The sequence below is a fragment of the Heterocephalus glaber genome, unplaced genomic scaffold (assembly GCF_053883595.1).
Source record: "Heterocephalus glaber isolate CG9 unplaced genomic scaffold, H.glaber_assembly_v1.0 deba00001504, whole genome shotgun sequence".
Taxonomy (NCBI): domain Eukaryota; kingdom Metazoa; phylum Chordata; class Mammalia; order Rodentia; family Bathyergidae; genus Heterocephalus; species Heterocephalus glaber.
In genome coordinates this window covers 49,396,336-49,418,824 of record NW_028258324.1, presented here as the reverse complement: position 1 = coordinate 49,418,824, position 22,489 = coordinate 49,396,336, and the positions used below count along the sequence as shown (strand labels likewise).

Genomic DNA, 22,489 nt, shown 5'->3' with positions numbered 1-22,489 from the left:
TCTTTGAACATCTTTATTTCCAGGATATTCACTGAAAAGAAGCTCTTTAAAAGTATCTTAATATGGGCCGGGGATTTAGCTCAATGGTTCCACCGACTGCCTCGCAAGCGCAAGGTTCCCAGTTCAATCCCGGGTACCAAAAAACCAAACCAAAACAAACAAACAAATAAAAGTATCTTAATTTGATATGCAAAATAATCAATATCTCAACAATATTCTGTCCCAACAAGGAATTTTTTGCCTACAAAATCCTTTAAAAATTAGCAATGAAAATATAAACAGCATTCAAGTTAGTAAGCCTAAGCCTAACTTCCAAATATGAAAGTTCAATATCCTTTATTAATTATAGAGAGGATTCGTGTTATAACACAACTGTTTAATCCTGTTGCTAAAACAGGATTTAACATACATACATGTCATTTAACATACCTAAGTCATCGAAAACTGTGGCCTGTAATGGGGTCAGCAAATTCAACTTAAAGGGCCAGATAGTAAATATTTTAAGGTTTACAAGTCATATGATTTTTTCCACAAATACTCAGCTCTGCATTCAGAAATAATCTATAAACAAATAAGTATGGCTATGTTCTAATAAGAATCTGTCTACCAAAACAAGCATGGGCTGGATTTGGTCCATGAACCATAGTTTGCTAATTCCTGGTCTACAAAATTCCTCATAGTCATTATAAAATATTATATATCTACAAATATCTAGAAGACATTTAAAAGTTTTATGATAAAACACAAATCAGATGATAAAACAAGATGCAAAGAAATAACGTGCCCTAGCGCCCGGAATTTAGCTCAGTGGTTTCATCACCTACTGGGCAAGCGCAAGGACCTGAGTTCGATCTCCGGTACAAAAAAAAAAAAAAAAAAAGAAAGAACATGCCCTAAATTGAAATTCTAAGTGATTAGTGATTTTAAAGTGGAAATCAATCAATAAGCTATCATAGGTTCTCAAAGTGTCATTTGAAAGACTCTGGTACACACTTTCGATGGGATCCATGAAGTTAAAAATATTTTCATTATAATGCTAAGGCATTAACTGACTTTTTCACCCTCCCTCTCTTATAAGTACACAGTTTTCTAGAAACGACATGATATGTGATATTGGAACAAATTGAATGTAGAAGCAGATTATGAGAATCAGTCTTCCATTATACTAGACAGTAAAAAAAGAAAATTACAATATAAAATAATACCACTCTTCTTACTAATTATTTCTGTTTTGGAAATTAATTATTTTTTTCATAAAGAATGTGTTATTTATGTTACCATTTCATGAATTATTTTAAACCAATTACTACGTTTTTAAATTAGACATCCATCCTACATTAAAAAGATGAACTAAAACCCTTACCGCAAACAAAAGAACCCTTAGAAGAAAACATAAGAGAATATCTTTAAAATCCTGGGCTAAGCACAATTTGTTAGCTATAACACCAAAAGTACTGCACATGAGAGAAAAAAATAGAAACACTGGATTTCATCAAAATTAAAAATTTTTCTATTTTAAAAGGACATGTATCCAAAATTTATAGAAAATGTTTACAACTCAATAAAATAACAGTCTAACCAAAAAATAGGCAAAAGATCTAAGGAGACATTTCACCAAAGGTGATATACAAATTGCTAGCAAGCCCATGAAATGATGTTCAACATCATTAATCATTAGAGAAGTACCAATTAAAACTACAAGAGATTTTACTTCATCCATTAGAGTGGCTGTAACTTAGAAAACATTAAAGGCAATAACAAGTATTGAATGATAATGTGGAAAAACTAGAAGACACATATATTACTAGTGGGAATAAAAAATCCTGGCAATCTCTTAAATATTTAAAATATAAAATTACTATCCCAGTAACCCTAATGTTCATCATCTGCTAAATGGGTAAAGAAATTTGATATAATGAATATAATGAAACATTCTGTCATAAAAAAGAACAAATGACTAACATGCTACAATCATATATGAACCTCAAAAACATGCTAAAAAGACAGTATACTATATAAAAATATACATGCACAAAGCCCTGGGTTCAATGGTTCCATCATAAGCACTTAAAAAAAAGATTGCTTTTGGGCCAGGGATTTAGCTCAGTGGCGCCCCTCCTGCCTTTGAAGCACAAGGTCCTGAGTTTGATCCTTGGTATCACAAAAACAAAACAAAACAAAACAAAACAAAAAAAATTGCTTCTGCGTTCAATCCAGTTCTAGAAATTAGCTGAAATATGATTGAGATTTTGGTAAAATACAAAACATATGCATTTGATAAATTGTATTCTCACTATCTTATATTTTATATCTTTTTGCTCATGATATGCATTAAAAAGAAATTTAATGTTTTTCTCTGAAAACATTCTATAATTCAGACTGATACTTTAATTAGAATGTAGAATAAATATTTGGGATGTTTCATGGAGAAAATTGAGGTTTAATGTGGTTCACAGTTTGGGGGATTCAGGTGGCGCCAAAAAGGAAAGGGCATGATAGAAAAGCATGTTGATGAAAGCTACTTAGCTTATGGCAGTCAGGAAACAGAATTAGAAAGGAGGATCCAAGAGGGAGACAAACCCTCCAAAGGCATGCCCCCAGTTACACACTCCTTCCAACCAGGCCCAACCTCCTAACAGCACATTTACCTATGAATTCATCAATGGATTAATCCCCTGATGAATACATTATCCAATCACCTTCCAAAAGCCCCACCTCTCAACACATGAGGCCTTGGGGGGGATGTTCAAGATCTAAATCATAACCCTAGGTGACATTGTGAGACCCTGAACTCAAAAAAAAAACGCCAATCCTGCCCAAAACTCAACACCCAAATATCACAGAAATATAATTAAGAGGAAGATAGCACTCTTATATAGTTTCTGCATTTATCTCCCTATAAATAGAGAAATAAGTGACCTCCACGTTCCTTACAGAGTTATGTATTTTTAACAACTGATATAAACATATAACCCAAGAGCAACTACAATAGGAAAGTAACAAAAATAACACTAAGAGCCACATATCTCTATAGAAAAGGCTTATAAAACCATAACTTCTATTTTAAATATTAATAGAAATTTTTAAACAAGGAAACAAGTATTAATAAGGTAACAGAACGGACAAGTGATTCAAAAAAACAGAGTAAGAGTTTTTAAGTATAAAACATACTTAGTTAATTGGAAATACCTGAAAGAGTATAACAAGTATGCACAATCAAAAAAATTATTACCAACCTATTATATACAAATTTACCTTTATCTTAGTGTGTACATCAAAGATATCTGGAATGCTACCAAAAATAGTCTTAATCTCTTCTGGTGCAAGGATAGGGCCTCCACGTTGTCCTTCCTCTTCCAATGGTACCTGAAATAACTAAATGAAAAAAATGAGTGTTTAGGTAGATTGTTAAAAACAAAGACAAAAAGAAAAAGGCTAAAATATAGACAGTGCTAAAGGAGAGATGACATGTTGATGATGAAGAGAAAAAAACAATAAAACATACTCTCCCTAAACCTGAGATATATTTTTTCTCCTAACATTTTCTATTCATTTACTTATCCACTTGTGTATCTGAGAGTGTAAGTAAATAAATACGTACAAGTATATATAAACAGACCCATGAAATATTATCTCATGTTAGAAGCTAAAAAAGTTCATCTGTTTTAGAAAAAAACCATTAAAATTTTTACAAGAATAATTTCTTCTTTATTGAAGTTACAAGGAAGAAAGCAATAAGCAGTTATTTCCAGACATATGTCCAATATAAGTACTAAATGTTTTAGAAATTACAGTATAGAAACTTCATTTAGGGGAAAGAGAGTAGATGTGATACTGTAGGATCTGTCTATAAACACATTACTGTTGGTATCAATCTAAAAAATAAATAAGAACAAAGCTAAAAAAAACAGGGAAAAAATTCAAACTAATACAAGGGCAATGTGCACACATACGTGCATATATAAGTCCATTCCTACATATCAATAATTATACAAGTTGAAAATAAAATTTTAAAAGCAGTAATCATTTATAACAAAAAATACTGAAGTACAATAAAATATGCACATATGCTGAAAACCACAGAAAGCAGATGAAAGAAATCAAAGAGTTAAATAAAGATATAGTCATGGATTGAAAGACTCAACACAGTAACACTGTTGATTCTCCTACAGGTTGATCTATGCATTTTAATACAATGCCAATCAAAGTTTTAGAATTTTTTTGGGATACAAAAAATCTGAGTCTAAATATTATATGGGAAGGCAAAGAATTTCTTAACTACAAAGCCACAATAGTCAAGCCTGTATAGTATGGTAAGAGGAAAAACATATAGACCAATAGAATAGAATTAAAGTCCAGAAAAAAAAACTATGCAAATATAGTGAAGTAATTTTTTGCAAAAGCAATTCAATGGAAGGATAGTCTTTCACTGAATGACATCAGAACACTTTCCCATAGCCATAAATGAACATCAGCCTAAAAATAACACCTTACACAAAAATTAATTCAAAAGCTATCATAGACCTAAGTGTAAAACCTAAAATAATGAAACTTTCAGAAGAAAATTTATTCAGATTTAGGCTTTGATAGAGCTCTTAGACAAGATTTCAAAGGTATGATCTATAAATGAAAACAACTGATAAAGTGTACTTTAAACATTTGCAAATCACGTACCTGACAAAGAACTAATATCCAAAATACATAAAGATTTCTCAAAAATCAAGAAAATAATCCAAATTTAAAATAGGCAATAAACTTGAATACTTATTTCTATAGGAAACCAACAGATTATCAGATGAAGGCAATAAATGTTCATTACTCATGAAAATGAACAGTACTGCCACAATGAGAAACCATTACAATACCTATTAGAATGGCTAAAATAAAAATTACTGAAACTTTTAAGCACTGGTGAGGATGTGAACAATTAGAACTTTCATATGTTGCTGACAGAAATGCAAAATTGTATAGCACCTTTGGAAAAACATTTGGCAGTTTCCTACGAAGTCAAACATTACTTTCCATATGATCCAACAATATCTGTCCTCTTGGTATTTACCCACGAGAAACAAAAATTTATGTTCACATAAACCTGTACATAAATGTTGATAATAGCTTTATTCATAATCACCAAATAGAAGAAAAAGCTCAGATGTCCTTTAATGAATCAAGAAATAAACTATGGTATATCCATACAACAGAATACTATTTACTAATAAAAAAGATCGCACTATTGACACACACAGATGATTCAAGAGCTAAAGGACCCCAATCTCAATAGATTACATATAATATGCTTACATTTACATGACATTCTCAAAAAAGACAAATACTATAGTGAAGTAGTAAAAGAGAAGAGTCAAATCAGTTATCAGTAGGTGGATGGTGAGGAAAGGACATGATTTATAAAGGAAGAGCACCAAGAAGCTCTTCAGGGATAGAAAAGTTCTGTATTCTGATTGTGGCTACATAAACCTTCACATGTGCCAGATTTCATAAAACTGTATGCCCTAATTGAAAGAAATAACCCTTAACTAGTAAAAATACCTATTCAAGATTTTTGCCCACTTTAAATTGGATTTAAAAGTAAAATTTTAAAAAGTCAATTGACTACTAAAGTAAAAAAAAATAATAATGTATTATTGGGCTCTTAACAGAGGAGTGATAAAAATTACAAACTGTGCCAGGGATTTAGCTCAGTGGCTCCACAAGCGCAAGGTCCCGAGTTCCATCCCTGGTACCAAAGAAAAAACAAAAAATACGTGTATTTAAATTTAAAATTTATTACAGTAAAAGAAACACTGTTATTATTCCCCCTCAAAATATTCCCCCTCACTTCAAACATACTTATCCCATCATTTTTGACACATTTTGAAGCACTTCTGGAAGTCCTCTTTCATGAATGTCTTTAGGTGCACTGGTTGTCACGGCTATTTCAATGTCCACTGAAAATGTTTACTTTTCATGATCATGTTGGCTTTGGGGAAAAGTCAGATCCAGTGAAGAAGGTGGATGAGGATACACTACTGCTCTTATATGTCTGCCATCTCATTGGATGGGACTTGGGAGCATCATTCACTGTACTGTTTTCCTTAGCACACCTCGATACTCACAAATAAGGACTTCCAGAATTGCTTCAGAGTAGCAAGAATGATGGGATGCATATTCAAAGTGAGAGAGAGTATTCGGAGGGGGTTAATGGCAATTTGTCTTTATCTGTTTAGTGCATTTTAAAAAATTTAAACATTCACTGTATTTTTTGAGCACCCTTGTATATAGAAGTAAATATAGCCTTGTATATAGAAGTAAATATAGAAGTAAAATGATTATCAATGATAGCACAAAGAACAGGATGAGTTGAGTAAAAGTTTAAAAAATACTATACACAGTAAAGAATTACATGAAGAATTGTTACTATCAGCCAAACATCCACATGCACTGGGGATGGAACCTAGGGCCTTGGCATGCTAAGCATGAGTTCTACTATTGAGCAAGCAATTCTTTATTTTATTTTTTGTTGTTCTGAGGCTTGAACCCAAGGCCTCTGCACTAAGCTATATCCAAAATCCTATTTTATTTTGTTTTAAGATAACATCTTGGTAAGTTGTCCAGGCTGGGCTCAAACATCAAATCCTCCTGCCTCAGCCTCCCAGAGTCCTGGGAAAACAAGTGCATACCACCATACCCAGCTAAGTTAAGTTTAGTTAGTGAAAACTGAAAGTTAAAAATTAAAGCCGATTTTTGACTCTAAGAATATTTGCCTAATCTGATGAAAGTAAAGTTTCACCTTAGTGGGCAAAGAATAACCACAAAATCTGGTTTCCATCTTACCAGTAAATTTGAAAATGTACATAGCCTATGACTCAGCAATTCCAGTTTCTCATCCAGAATGTTCTCAAGGAGACATGTTTATATAAGAATATTCACAGTAACACTACTACTAATAAAACAAAAGCAAAAAGAACAATTTAAAATAACTCCTGTTGATATTATAACAGTAGAATAGTTTAATGGGTCTATCACACAGAAGAGTTCATTGAGCACCATGCAATGGCACAGACAGATCTCAGGGACACTTGTATTTGTGAAAAACCAAGAATCATTATAAATAAACAAATATTGCTTTCTTACAGATGTGATAGGTCTACAAGCTATACCTCTGATGAGAGGAAAACAAATGGGATTGAGGAGAGTTTTCAAAGACACTTGAAATCTTTTAGAAGCATTCCTTCATCTAAATAGCATTTCACTGAAAACCTTAAACAAAAATATTCAGACAAGCAAAATCCATCAAGGTTCATTAGCCCCCACCCACCCCGTAATTTTAAAAACATGCTGATCTTTGCTTTAACTGCCCTCTACAAAATTTGGTAGCTAAAACTACTGAAACTACCTTCCCCAGTATTTCTCAGATCTGTCCTTTTCATTTTTACTGATCCTATCCTATGAAATTCAGAGCCTCAAATCTGAACGAAGACTGCCAAAACAGCTTCTAAACTGGCTTCTCCCTTATAAATTCCCCTCTTCAATACCCTCTTCAAAACAAACTAAGCAATCCTGAAATACAACTCAGATGATATCATTATTCTCTTCACATCAAAAATTCTCCTGTAGTTTACCAATGAAAATACCATTCAAAGGCCTTCACCAGTCTGGTTTGGGTAATCTAACCTCAACTCTCACAGTACCCATATACCTCCCTGCTCTTACTAAGTAATCTGCCTTGAATGATACACTTCATTCACCTGTATTGTTTGCCCAATCTTAAATTCCCATCCATATTCTTTGTATGTAGGGATCATACACTTTAAATTTCACTTCAGCTGTTCCCTTCATAATGCTTTTCCAATAAACAACCATAGAAAATTCCACTTCAACACCTTCCTTAAACTGGAAGAGTTGTAAAATTCTCACCTCACAAATCTAATACCTTAACTAAATCTTCCTTACGAAGCTCATAACCTTCAATGTGGTATTATAACCAGCTGTATAGGTTTTAGCTCCTCTTCCAATCTAAGCTCTTTTAAAAACAGAAATCCTCTTTAGCACTTGGCACAGTACTTTTTTTTATTAAAAAGCACCAGAAAATTATACAGTATTATACAGAAAGAAAAGAAACTTCTGGATATTCACCTAATGGGGGATGTACGTTAAAATAAAGTTATTACAAATCCAATTCCAAAGAACAAAACACTAATCTTAAAGCTTAAAGACAGCACTAGGTCACAATCTTTTACATAAAAACTTTGAAGACTTTATACTAAGCAAAGTGGTATGAAACTTATCTCCATCTAATAATTTCATTTTTAAATAACTTCTTGAAAAAGACAGTTTGGTGAATTTACCTGATATACAAATTAGAATTCTAAAACTTCAGTGAATTTTACCATAGTCTGAAAAGATTTATATTTCTAGGTCATAAATACTACCAAAGTGCACGAATAGTGTAAGCTGAAGAAATTTTCTGCCACTCAACCGCATTTTGGTTCAGTACAAAATTTCCCTTGAATAAGAACAAACCTGATTTAAAACAAGTAAAGAGTTTAATACAGCAGAGGGCCTGATAAAAAAATCTTAACTACTGCTGAACAAAACATTAACTGTAAAGAATAACTTATCCATGTCCACCAAGAAAGAAATTTTTCCATTTCTTTTGTTTGCTTGTTTGTTTGCTCTCTTGGTCTTTTGAGACAGGTTTTGCAGGCTGGCCTCATGGCAATCCTCCTGCCTGAGCCTCCCAGAGTATTGGGATTACAGGCCTACGGCACCACACTTGGCTTCTTTCCATTTCTTATTCATGCATTTTAGAAATGATACAAGTAACTGATCACCATTAGGTTGGCCCTTAATGAGTCATTTTAAGAATTCAAATAAAGGTCAGTTAAAAACTAAACCTAATCAGAAATTAACTATCATTTTTCTATTCAAAGATGTGCCTGGTGGCCGCTTCATTTTCCTGACAGTACCTCTTTAATTCAAAACAGATTCATCTTTTCTACAGATGTCAAAATAAGTTCCTATTATTGTATCTTTCAGAACTCTGAATTTCAGTTTATTCCTTAATATCTTCTTTAATCTCATCCTATATGGATTCATTATAATTATTTCTCTTCAGAAATAACTTCACAAAACATTTTAATATTGGTAAGCAATAGGTTCACATTTATTTACAGCTAACCATTGCATATTTTGTGCCACATTACTGAAAAAATAGCAATACTGAAAGTATTGTTAAGCTTCCTTGCTATTGTTTAGACGATCTCTTTTCAAATGCATACAACATTAAGGCAATGACTTTGAAACGCACACTTTCAGAAAAACTTTCTACCACTTCCAAATATAAATACAGTACCCTGGCAATCTGAAAGTTGTCAGAATCAAAATGGGATCACTTATGTCAACCCTAACCAAAGAGTAAATACAACCAAGATGTTATAAAAAGGAAAGGTTCTTAGACAAAACTACATAATAGTAACTAACACAGACTGCCAAACCCATAAATTAAAGATGCCACTGCAACTTTAAAAACTTCTTCTATGAGGACATCTGCCTACTGCCTGCTCAACCTCATAATGACACCACTCATAAAAACTGAAGCCAAGGATTGTTTCAAATCATTTGATGTAATCCTCCTCATATTTGTCTTTAAAAGCTTTCCTTGCTGCAACTTCTTTCAGCACATCTACAGTTCATTATGGTACACATATTCTTACTGCAATGCTCTGCTAGTCCCAAATAAATATCATTTTTCTTTGGAGAATCTCTGATTGTTTTAGGTTCACAAGGTACCTGTAAAGTTCTGATTCTAACTTGAACCTAAGTTCACTTTGTGTGTGTGTGGTGTTGGGGATTGAATCCAGGGCCTTGCACATCCCGGGCAAGCAGCCTACAACTGAGCTACAACGCCAGTCTTTTTCATTCTATTTTTTTGAGACAGAGCCTTGCTAACTTCCCCAGACTGGCCTCCAACTTATGATTGTCCCACTTCAGCCTCTCAAGTTGCTAGGATAAATAACAGGTATTGCTGTAGTTTTGGCATTACCCTAACAGAAACTTTTACCACACATTTTCATTTTTAACACGTATATTCAAAATATATGCATATATAATTTTGTTAGAAATGGTATCTTCAAAACAAAATCCCACAAAGGTATAAAAATAAGAACAAAAATGGGGGGAAAACTTTCAGATTTTATTCTAAGCAATACTAAAATGCACTTTACAACCAAATTTATACTTACTTGAATAATTGTTGCCAATATATTTACATAATTACTTTCAGTCTGATAAAGTTCTTTTGCAACTTGCCACCTGGCCGACTGCTTTGAAGGAGCTGGGGTAGAATTTTTAGAAGACTTACTACAAGACTTCGGAGTTTCTGAAAAGTAAAAAGGAAGATTTAATAGAAGCCAAATCTAAATACCAAATACTACACAGATGGAGATGGGGATCCTGCTCTTATACCACCAGCACACAAATTTTTATTGAAAATTTCCACATAGGCCAGAAAAGAAAAAATCATTGATGCCAAATTGATAGACATTTTACTAATAAATGGTATATGCTTCAAACGTGTCAAGGTCATTCAATACAAAGAAAAAAAGCAATTGTTAACAATTAGAGACTAGAAAGAGAACAATATATGATACTGGATTAAATCCTGGGCCAAAATAAAATCTTTTTTTTTTTTTTACTAAAAAGGACATTAGAACATTAGTGGAACAACTAGAGAAATTTGAAATTAATAGTTTATAGCATTCATCTCATTATAAGGTTATGTAAGAAATATCCCTATATTTTTGGTAATCAACATTTTAAGCATTTAGTTATATGTGCATTCATATCTGCAACATACTCTCAAACTATACAGATATTTTAAATACGTGTGTATAGAAAAAAATTCTGAATTACTTCTAAAGTGAAAATGGTAGAATATTTCCATTTGGAGAATCTGTATAGAAGGTACAGGGGTCTTTATAAAGCTAAATAAAATAAAATAGAAGTGACACGAAAAGTTTAAAAAAGACAAGGTTATTATGATTAAACAAGTAAAATAATGGAAAGCTTTTCATATATTTATGGAGGAAGCTCTCCTCACTGCCCACCCTAAAGAAAACATAAACTGAAAATCAGTTCAAAGTATCTTAATATAAAACATCCAGTCCATCCCAGAATGCAAGTATATTTTGTAAGTATTTCATGAAAGAAAAAAAATTGGAAAACATTTTTCACAAAAGTGTAAAATACATTTTCTTACTATCAATATGGCTAGAATACTTCAATGTTATATACAGAATCTCCTAATAAGTTTTTTGACAGGAAAAGGGATGTATAACAAAAAAGTGAAATGTGTGGTATGAAAATAATATAATACATATTTCCAGCATATTGACTTTACTCAATGGTAATTTTAAACATTTTTGTACAAAAACAATCACGTGTACTATTGAGTGCCAAATGATTTTTAAAGATAATAGACTGGAGCCAGTGATGTAGCTCTGTGGCACAGCACCTACCTGTCAAGTGCGAAGTCCTGAGTTTAATCCCCAGCACCAAAAATTAATTAATTAATCATAACAGACTTCAAAGAAATTACTCACTTTCATTGCTTCAAGCTATATTCACCAGATACATAAGCCTCTGTCATTATAGGACACTTAGACAGAGAAAAAAATTTAGATACACTGATCTAATTTAATTATATTTTGCCCATGAAGGGATCTACAAACTGAGGATACTATTTTTTAGAGTACCTAATATATTAGCATGGTTATTGTCTATTTCCTTTAATGGTTCATTTTCTTCTGTCTCCTAAACTGCATATTCAAATTTTATTAGCTCTACATTATCTAATTGTCATCTCCCTTCCAAATACATGTTTCAATTTTTCCAAATACCCACAGGACATTTCTTAATGTAACCAGGCTTTCTTTAAAACTTCACTATCTTCCTCCAAAATATAATTGTCCCATATATGCTAAAGCAACGTTTCATTTAAATTAATGCTTCACCTTCATCTTTTACTCCCTTCCTATCACTCCAGTTTACTCAGTATTTCCCTACTGCTTCTTATTTGTCTTTCCAACCACCTATCTTGACTCTGCCTTATTATCTCACGGCCTAAGCCACTACAGTAGATCGCTTCATGGTCTGTCTTCAAACTGCCTCCCCCAACTATTCTTCACACAGTCTATCACAAATTATCTGCTCTACTGCTTTAGATTCCTTGTTGATGACAATATACAGTTCAGTCATGGTAGTCTGATTTCTAAGTTATCTAGGCCCTGATTAGGTCTTAAATTAGGTCTTTCTAATTTAACTATTACTCTTGAACACTATCTGATATTCCTTAAAAATTCAATCTGTTTGCTATAATCTGTATACTTTATATTCTCAAATTCACCTCAGTTCTCTGGACTAAAATATACTTTCAAGTCCTTTCATGACTATTTAATAAATACCAACTCTGTACTAGGGTCTGAGAATAAAGAAAAAAATAAGAGAAGGTTCTTGTTTTATTATAGCTCACATTCTGATGAAGCAAATAACGTAACAAAGAAGTATTTATTTTAAAAAGCACTTAATTTCTAACAGCAAGAATTACTAGTTAAACAACAGGTAAGGAGGCTGGTAGGAAGAAGTGGTAGAACAGGATCTAATTTTAGGAAACCTAGTAAGTTCTCCTTGAGGCAGAGAAAACACGCACAAACTGAGACACTGGTATACCAGAAATATTTGAAGAAGAAGAAAGATAGCATGACTTACGTTGACAGAGTATTACTAGAGATTGTGATACAATACCGCTTTTTATTACCACCATGAAGGCAGGATTACATAGGAACTACATAACTACAATAATACAGCCACTAAGTTACTCTAAAGCAGAAGAGGGCATGATATAGAAAAGATAAAAATGAAAATGGAGAAATCAACACCTTTTTACAGAAAATGCTGATAAAAGGATGATAAAGGAATAGAAGAACTGAGCGGTAGAGAGAATCAAAAGTTCTTATTTGTTTAAGATGCTTATCAAACATGTTTCAAGAAGGTATCAAGCAGGCAGCTAGACAAGAAAGAAGACAAATTTGGGGGTCATCAGTATACAAATGGTATTTAAAGCCAATTAAATGAGATCATTTAGGGAGAATAAACAATGACTCATGAGGAACACAAAACATTTAGATTCAGAGTTGGAGAAAAAAACTAGCAAAAGAGGATGAGAAATGATATCACAAAAGCCAAGAGGGGAAAACAAAAATGTGCCCATGAAAGAGAAGCTGTTCATAAATTGAATGCTATGAATTGTATTAAACACTATCTCAATAGCAATTTTACATAGTAGAGACTATAGCTCAACTGAAATGATTGAAAGGATAATGACAAACAGGAAGAGTCAATGAATCAAGATAATTCTCTGAAGCATTACTAATGTGAAAAGAAAACTGGGACAATAAGTAGAGACAGGGGCACCAAGAAGATTTGGGGTTTTTATTTCTTAACTCGAGAAAATATATTTGTCTGCAGACTAAAAAGAAAAAGACAAATACTGATAATCAAGAAAGACGAGTTAATTGTAGGAACATTCCTGTATTCAATAAAAAGTAAACTCATCCTCCTAACTTCATGCTACTATTTTCTCCACAGTTGATATAAAAACTTCTATGATTTTGTTTAGCTAGTTTTAAAAATTTGCTTTTGAGGCTAAAGATGTATCTCAGTGCCAAAACACTTGCTTTTAGCATGTGCAAGACCATAGGTTCCATCTCCAGCACTAAGCAAGAAAAAAAAATCCTTTTCTGTTACTCTCTAGCTATAAGCATAGGCAAGCTGCTTAACTCCTTCCTATCTCAGTTTAGTCACCTATAAAATAGGGACAATAAAAATTATTATTGTACACAAAATACATAAAGCCCTTAGCATGTAAGTGAACAATCAAATAGAAACATTATTGTGCTTAACCTCTTCGTGTGTATCTTTTCTCCTCAACTAGAAGAAAGGTAGTTAAACGCAAAGCCTTTCAAATTCACTGTAGTAGGAATTTATCTATATACGAACAATTACTCCACTCCACTAAATTTTAAAGATTAATTTTTTAAAATGTAAATTACCTCCACAGTTGATGCTAGACTCTGGTGTATTGGAGATGTCAAGGAGTGATCCGATAGAAAGGGAATGTTCAGCTGATGGACGCTTACGGGGGGGAAAAGGTGACACGTCTGTCTCTTTTGAAAGCTGAGCGAGTGACTCTTTTAAACGACGTCTTTTGCGATTGCTGTTTGGAGTATGTAGAGAAAGCAGTGACACTGATTTCTTGAGCTCAGGAGTATTAGCCTGTAATCAAAAGCACAAAAGCTCAATTTTACTTCTATGGCTCTTTACTGAGACAGGGACAAGACAAAATTATAGAAGGGTGAGAAAAATCTGGATTTTTCCAAAATAATTTGACAACCCTACACTCTACTAGATATTTCAGAAGCTTCATAAAACATAACTGTCATGAGACCACTCTAATCGTCCAATCCCAGTATCTCATTTTTTTTCTACATACCACTATCACCATTATATATTCATCTGTTAGCTTATTTACTGCCTAGTCCTCCATTAGGTTATAAACTCTAAGAGGGTAGACATCACTCATATTCAGTTCACTTTTCCCAAGCATTTGATATAGTACTTTCAAATATTTGCTGAATAACACTTGATTTTTAAGACCTCTCTCCCTGAACATAAAGCTTTTTAAAACTTCATGTTAAGAATTTTACATTGGAACAAGCAAGAGTCTAAAGAAAGTACAATATGATTCCTATTTAGATTTTAAATATCAAGAAATAAACCCAGTGGGGCAGGGATTTAGCTCAGTGGTGCCGCCACCTGCCTCACAAGCTCAAGGTCCTGAATTTGATCCCCGGTACCAAAAAAATCAAGAAATAAATCCATTCCTCATTTTTATTATTTCACTCAAAATTATTAAATCCCAAGCTGAAGAATATCTTTTAAAGCTTGCTATCATTTGAATATTATTCTTCACTGATATCAAGCATGAAGGCTGGATTTTCCTTGCTTATATAACCATTTTAATGACATCTCTTCTCTCTCTGAACTCTTTAACATATTGAAAACTTCTTGATTCTGCCTATCAAATTTTATCTACCAGCCTTTCCCTTGATCATTTTTTAAAGTCATATTTAAATACTTGCTATTTTAATGTATACTCCAGCTTTCATATCTTTTCTTCCCACCTGCTGTTCTAACTTTCATGTCTTTACCTGCCTTGTTGAGCCTAGTACATTGGCTCAACATTTATTTGCCCTTTGAGTCCTGCTCAGAAAGAGGAAGTATATTACTCATTTGCAGCACACATTATTCTACATTGTAATGGTCTGTAATTATATCTCTTCATTAAGTTTTTAAGTTTCCGAAGACAGAGATGTCACTGTCATGATGGTACAGGTACCATCAAGAATTAACACAGAATGGCATATATTAAGACTAAAATAACATCTATTGCACTGAATAGTTTCATTTAAATCTCCATGTACTAAGAATATTACTTGATATTAAACTGTTTAATTATTCTGAAACTCATTAGCATATCATAAAAGATGACATGGATGTTGATTATACAATGTTTTCTAAACCTTCTCCATAGAAAAGTATTATTTTTATACAATCAAGTTCACAGAACAAATACCTAAGTGTCAAAAAACATACCTTTTCATACAAATACATAGTTTCTCCAGCACGGGCATCCATTTGAATGCTTCCCCAGAACCACTAGGTGAGAGAAAAATATTTTAATTAAGAATTTAAATTTACTTTATTAGAGAACCTCCTAGTAACTTTTTAAAATTTCTTCCTAGAATTACTTGCCTCTTGCTTGACAACATAAAGTTTCTTTGAAGGTTCAAATGGAAGTTCTTTTACTGTATTCTCTTCAACTATAAGGTGAGTGCATCTTTGATCTCCAACTGGTAAATAGTTACCTCCTAAAGAGGATTGCAAGCATAAATAAGCCAACCTACTTATTTCAAAACCTAATTCATAAAGAAGCATATTCACTAAGAACTGATTAAGTTGGCCTAAGGAATAAATATACGTAACTTTAAACTTAAGCTAAATTTACCTTGCATTTCAGTCATTTCTTCCATATTGGTTTTCTCTTCGTCTGAAAATCCCAGGAAACTTAAAATGCAATCTTGAAATGGAGGAACTTTAAATTCATTTCTAAAATCATCAACCGCTGCACAGAAATCCCTAAAATTGAAATATGATCTTCTAAAACCAGTTTTACTTAAATTCAATTAGGGAGTATCAATTTAAAAATCTGGAGTAATTCTCAAAATATTAGCATAATGTATTTCTTGAATATATTTCACATTTGGTCCTGAAACAGCCACAAAAACTTCAGTTTAAAAGAAAAAAATTGGGGGTGAAGGATGTAGCTCAGTGGTAGAACATGTGCTTAGCATCCAAGAGGCAATGGGTTCAATATTCAGCATCACAAAAAACAACAACAAAAAGAACTGATGTGTTCTCAAGTCATCCTGGAAGTAACTTCTGATAAAATGTGATCATAGGTAGCCTTTATAAAAAGATTCAAATGCTTGCTGTGTATTTAAATTTTCATATGTGTTTTAGGAGTTTCTTAGAAATCGTAATGAGGAAATGCCAGAGCAAGAAACCATAAGGTTGGAAAGTTTACCAAAATAAGAGAATAAACTGCAAGCAGCAATTAAAATATAACCACCAAAATATAAAATAAGAAAAAATATAACACAATGCAAATACTCAAGATGTGTTAAGCTATTATCCAGTAACTTTAGAATGTTTATGTCAATCGAAAGTATCTCACAAAGTAAAACCTAAAGTATACCACAAATGTCTTTCAATTATCTGTTGTTTTTAAAACCTAGGTTATAAACTACCCACAGATTGAATTCATTTTTTTTCTACACTATCTATGAATTTACTGTTTTGGCACATAGATTTATCTTTAAACCATATGCTGAATTCACAAAAATGAGCTACTGAATTCCTAAACACTTACTGTTCATTCCGTCTCTCCCATGCTTTATAAATCCAATCTGGCTTCATAATTGGAGTACCCAGACTCACAGCAACCTAAAATTAGTAATATTAATTACATTGAATTATCATCTTAAATAACCTCATTCAAGGAAGTTCTAAACAAATATATATATCTTTTTAGCATACTTTTAGGTTACCATTCATCTGCTTTAGAACAACGTATAAAGAAAATTAAAAGAAAAACTATCTCTTGATCACACAAGTTGAAATAACTTCCATAGTGTCCAAACTCTTTCTGTATTTCAATTTAAATAAATACAGTATATCTTGCTGAGCATGGTGGCACACACTTGTAATCCAAGATACTTGGGAGGATGGGAGAGGAGAGTCACAAATTTAAGACCAGACTGGGCAACTTAGCAAGACCTCATCTCAAAATAAATAAAAACGGTCAGAGAGCTGGGGATTTAGCTCAGTGGCATCAACCCTGCCTCTCAAGTGCAAGGTCCTGAATTCGATTCCCGATACCAAAAAACAACAACAAAAAAGGATTAAAATACAGCTCAGCAATCCCTGGGTTCAATCCTCAGTATGACAAATAAACACACCAGATAGATAGATAGATCTTTATTAAGCTGATCCTTATTAAATTTCTATTCTCTTTTCTTCATGTTTACTGCTATGTAAGTATTGACTAAGTGCTACAGAAGAAAATATCCCATTAAGTCACCAAAACCTTACATATGATTTAGAAAGTTTAGGGTAATTTTTTTTTTTTTTGAGACAGAGTCTCACTATGTAGTCCAGGCTGGCCTTGAACTTGCTATGTAGCTGAAGATGGCCTTGAACTGGTAGTGATCCTCCTCCCTTGGCCTCCCAATTGCTGGGATTACAGGCATGTGCCACCAAGCCCAGCAACTTTTAAGATTACCCTAAAATTACCATTTGCTACATAAATAAACAGAGGGAGTGTGAGAACAAATGACAAATTAAATCTTGCTAAGACATTCAAATACAATTTTAAACTGGGGATTTCAATCTTCATAAAAGTGCTTTCTCCTGTGTTCATAATTTCCACAAGTTAAATCATAGAACCACTTTATAAAAACACCTCTGTTCTTTTAAAAACCACTTAGAGTAAAATATCTGCTCTCACCACACTTGACCACTTTATTACCAATGATTAGGGTAACCTTTGCTAATATTATTCATCTGCCTACAATGTTATCCACCTACTAAACCTCAATCATACTCATCTTTTAATACCTAATTCAAGTTCCATTGCCTTCTTAAAAACTAAGGGACCATACTCCTACGATTTAAAACCTTGCTAAGTTTGCTCAGCAAAATTTGAATTTCTGATCCTCAATAAATTACAGGAAAAATAAAGATAAGAAAAGTGCTATTATCAAAGACATCCCAAAATAACGCTGTATTGAAATACATGAATATACTAATTTTACATACCCTGAATTTTTCTCCTTGTGTGCAATTTGCCACCAAATGTGTAACTTTTGAATTAAAATCTTTTCGAATAACTCCACCCATATGATGAACCAGTGTCACCAATCTGACCTCAAAAGAAAAATTAAGTAACACTGACTTTATCACTGAATATTTTAAGCAATTAAATACAACTCATTTAGCATTTTTACTTTCTACATGTAATGTTCATACAAGACTTTTATGAAGATATTATGTCAAAAAAGGATTAGTTTGTCTAATGCCATAAGTAAAATTATAGAGTTGTGCTTAATACAGATCACACAAGGCTAAGTTAAACTAGTTTGCATACTTCGTAAATATAGTACACTTTCAAAAATACCATCCTGCCTAAATATTTTGTTTTATTTTTAAACGACAGGTTATATCCCATCAAGAGTCTTTTCATAAAATTATAATAACTCACTAATTCCAATATACAAAATATTGTGAACCCTAGAAAAATGTTTCTATGACTTATCTAGGGCAGTAAAAATACCTTAAGACTAGATTTATAACAGAAATTTGCAATGTATACACAAAAATTTCAAATAACCAATGCAGCTGATATGATACTTAACAAGATAGTTAAGATCAGTAAGTTATGGAATTTTTTGGTTAATTCACAAGCCAGTGATCCTAAACAAAGCATTCACTTCTTTACAAAGAGCTTAAGAATTTGTTTGCTTACAAAATTTAAAACATGGTATATAGTCATAGCATTTTTTCCTCCAATATTTTAAAAATAAAATCATGATACCAAAAGAAAACAAAAGCCAATTTTAAACTTATTTTGCTAGGGGAAAAAAAAAAATCCTTGAATAAAATATTTTATAAAACTTACTAGTTCTTCTTTCTTCCTGAATCCAGTAAAGCATAAGACTAAATTCATCATACTTGTACAATACAACGGACGACATGAAAACGGCAAAGGCTAAAGGCAAAACGATTTTAAATCTGTGAGTTTTATTTTTAGTAAGAAATAGAAGACATCTTTCTCATGCTGAAGATATTTCCACTCTTGCCAGTCAACTAATCCAATCCAAAGATTTACTGGTATTTTTTGATAAGTAACAAAACCCAGAAAAATCCAGACTGCAAGTTTACCAATAAAAACATGTCCCATGATTATCAGGTCACATTTCAAATACATAACCTAAACACACTTTCCAACTGGGAGATTAAACAAAAAATAATTTATATCTAAAGTATTTGTCCCAAAATAAATTGACATATGAAATATTGTCTACAGGCAAAGATACCAGATTCATACACTATAATAAATGTTTACAATTAATGTTATAAAACGGGTCAAAGGCATTTTAAGATAAACATTAGGTAAATATAACACTTATACATGAACCAAATATAATTTCTATTTTTAAGTTAAAGGAAATATTAGTAAATATTTTTCCCAAGGGTAATACATATACCAGAGAATGATTAAAAAATAAGATTATATATGATTTCCACCATTATGTAAGAATTAAAGGTTATCCATGTGTATTCATAACAACAGAAGCAAAAATGACAAAGCAATTTTAAGTGAATAATGCAGCTTAAGAATGCAATGCAACAAAATCAGGAAGGGACTAAATATGCTATAATTCTTATATTGAAATGCTGTTTAAAATGAAAAAGCTAAAATAATTCCCCTAATTCTAAACCATGCAGTAACTGGTAGAAATGGAAATGCAATATCTGTATATATGGAAGAAAATAAAAAAGTTTATGTATGTGTATATATTTCTGGAACATAAGTTTGAGCAAATTATCTCTTCAGGGACATTATAGGTCATAAAAGTATGTGTATGTGTTTACACACATATATAGTTATCACTGTTGAACTTTCAAAAGCCTTAAATACACATTACTGAAGTTTATAACAGAAGAAAAAAGTTCGTAATAGGAAGAATTACTTAGTACTCTGGGAGTCTGAGATAGAAGGACTGTAAATTCAAGCCGAGTCCAGCAACTTAATGAGTTGGTGAGACTGTCTCAAAATAAAATAAAAATGAAAATTCTTTAAAAGGGCTAGGGATGTAGCTCAGTGTGAAGGCTCTGGTCTCAATCTCTTGTAGCTGGGGTGGGAGGGAATATTAAAGGAATATATTAGAATAGTCACTATTATTCTATATACTGTATACTTTCAATAATTAACAGAATCTGCTTATAATTTTCAGAAAACTTATTAATAAAGTTAACCTTGAAAAATCGTAACAAATGTACATTGTTTCTTACCTCTCCTTTTTGTGCACAGTCTAATACAACTGGTGGTCCAATAATTCTACAATCACCCTTGTGTAAGTCATTAAAGACAGAGTTCTGGAAGTCTGTAACTATGAATACATTCTCAAATTCTGGAGAATCCAAACTTTCAAATTCTTCCATTGAGTCCATCTTTATACAGGTTACTTTAATTTCCTTGATTTTTTCATGATTATTAGAAATAAAAAAAGAATTACATACTCTATAAATTATTTTCTCAATGAAACTTAAAAATCAATTCCCTATCAACATTTTAAACATATTTTTATATTTGTAGAAAACTTAAATTTAAATCATAAAATAACCATTACACATGAAAAACTATCTTTACTAACCTGTATTTTATAAATACATCACACTATCCATACTATACTCTTAAATTTGAAAGATAAATTATAGACAGTATTATAAATTATTATAAATTTATGTCTTACTATTTAGATGTTATAAATCATCTAGTATATATACTAAGTTCAATAAAATTAGAATGCTGAATTTTTTTAAGTACACATATTTTGATACTAGGATGTATTAGAAAGACGTTCACTATTTTTATTCTAACCAAGAAAATACCATACATGCAATTCTTCCTGCACAAATTACCTATCTTCCAAAGAGAAAGATTTGAAATATTTAGACAGTTGCAGTATGACAAACACAGGATATAAAAAAGGCAAGTTACTTATAGTGACGTAGTTTATACTATACAACTACAAAAAAGGAATGAAAGTACTAAAGAAGCTCTGTAATTCTATGTAAAAAGAACACAATCATTAAAAAAATTCTAAATGGGTAAATAAATTGTTGGGCTTAATTTGCAAGGTTGGAGTGCTAGGATGAATGCCCCTAACACTCATATGTTGAAGTCCTAGGCCAGAATAAAATATAACAACCGATCTTAGAATAAGACTGTATTTGGAAACAAGGACTTCAAAGAAGTAACTAAGGTTAAATTAGAGAATGGGGGGGAACTAATCTAATCTGACTGGTGTCCTTCTAAGACATTTATGGCTAGGGAAGTAGTGCAGTGGTAAGAGCTCTTCACTGGCATGCTTCAGGCCCTGGGTTCAATCCCTAGTACCAAAAATCAATTTTAAACAAATAGGAAGAAATATGGACACACAAAATAAACACCAGAGATGAACATAAACAGAAAAAAGACCATGTGAAAAGGAAGCCATCTGTCAAGCTCACAGAAGCCTTTGGGAATACTAAACTCCCAGCACCTTTATTATGGACTTCTAGCCTCCAGAACTGTGTGAAAATAAAATTTCTACTGTTACATTATCCAGTATGTGGTATTTGTTCTCACAGTCCTAGCAAACCTGGACTAGAGAATTAGATATATTTGATATGCAGAGGCCAATTTTTTAATGATCATAAATGCTATGATTTATAATTTGAGAAATACAATAAGGATTTAGACTAAATATAAAATTAAGAAGCTAAAAATTAAAAGAAAATTATCAGATCTTTGTACATGCTATGTTATTTAATAATGAAGTCCTTATAAATTTGGCATTATCTAAAACAGACATTATAGTTCTGGGTTTCAGAAACACTCAAATTTTAAATATAAGTATAAAATATGTACAGAATCCACCAAAAAAATGTATACATGCTTCAGGAAAAGAAAACAAGTATGATTTTTTTTCAATAGATGGTGTTACCCTGTATGGGGGGACCCTACTGGATGTCATATATCACAGAA

General features: G+C 32.1%; 1 protein-coding gene across 5 annotated transcripts in view; it reads right to left on the bottom strand.

Annotated features, from left to right (window-relative positions):
* Window positions 1-22,489, bottom strand: part of Ect2 (epithelial cell transforming 2) — a 68,464-nt gene that overhangs the window by 39,163 nt on the left and 6,812 nt on the right. For 2 of the 5 annotated variants that reach the window (XM_004834608.3, XM_021254239.2), the window contains 10 exons: window positions 20,752-20,934; window positions 19,355-19,444; window positions 18,496-18,603; window positions 17,048-17,121; window positions 16,124-16,254; window positions 15,871-15,986; window positions 15,712-15,774; window positions 14,109-14,331; window positions 10,242-10,378; window positions 3,256-3,375 (listed from right to left, as the gene is read on the bottom strand). In XM_004834608.3, coding sequence (XP_004834665.1) covers window positions 3,256-3,375; window positions 10,242-10,378; window positions 14,109-14,331; window positions 15,712-15,774; window positions 15,871-15,986; window positions 16,124-16,254; window positions 17,048-17,121; window positions 18,496-18,603; window positions 19,355-19,444; window positions 20,752-20,934 — 1,245 coding nt within the window. The remainder of the gene's footprint in view (window positions 1-3,255; window positions 3,376-10,241; window positions 10,379-14,108; window positions 14,332-15,711; window positions 15,775-15,870; window positions 15,987-16,123; window positions 16,255-17,047; window positions 17,122-18,495; window positions 18,604-19,354; window positions 19,445-20,751; window positions 20,935-22,489) is intronic. The other 3 variants (XM_021254245.2, XM_087186514.1, XM_021254247.2) reach the window with 2 other exon arrangements.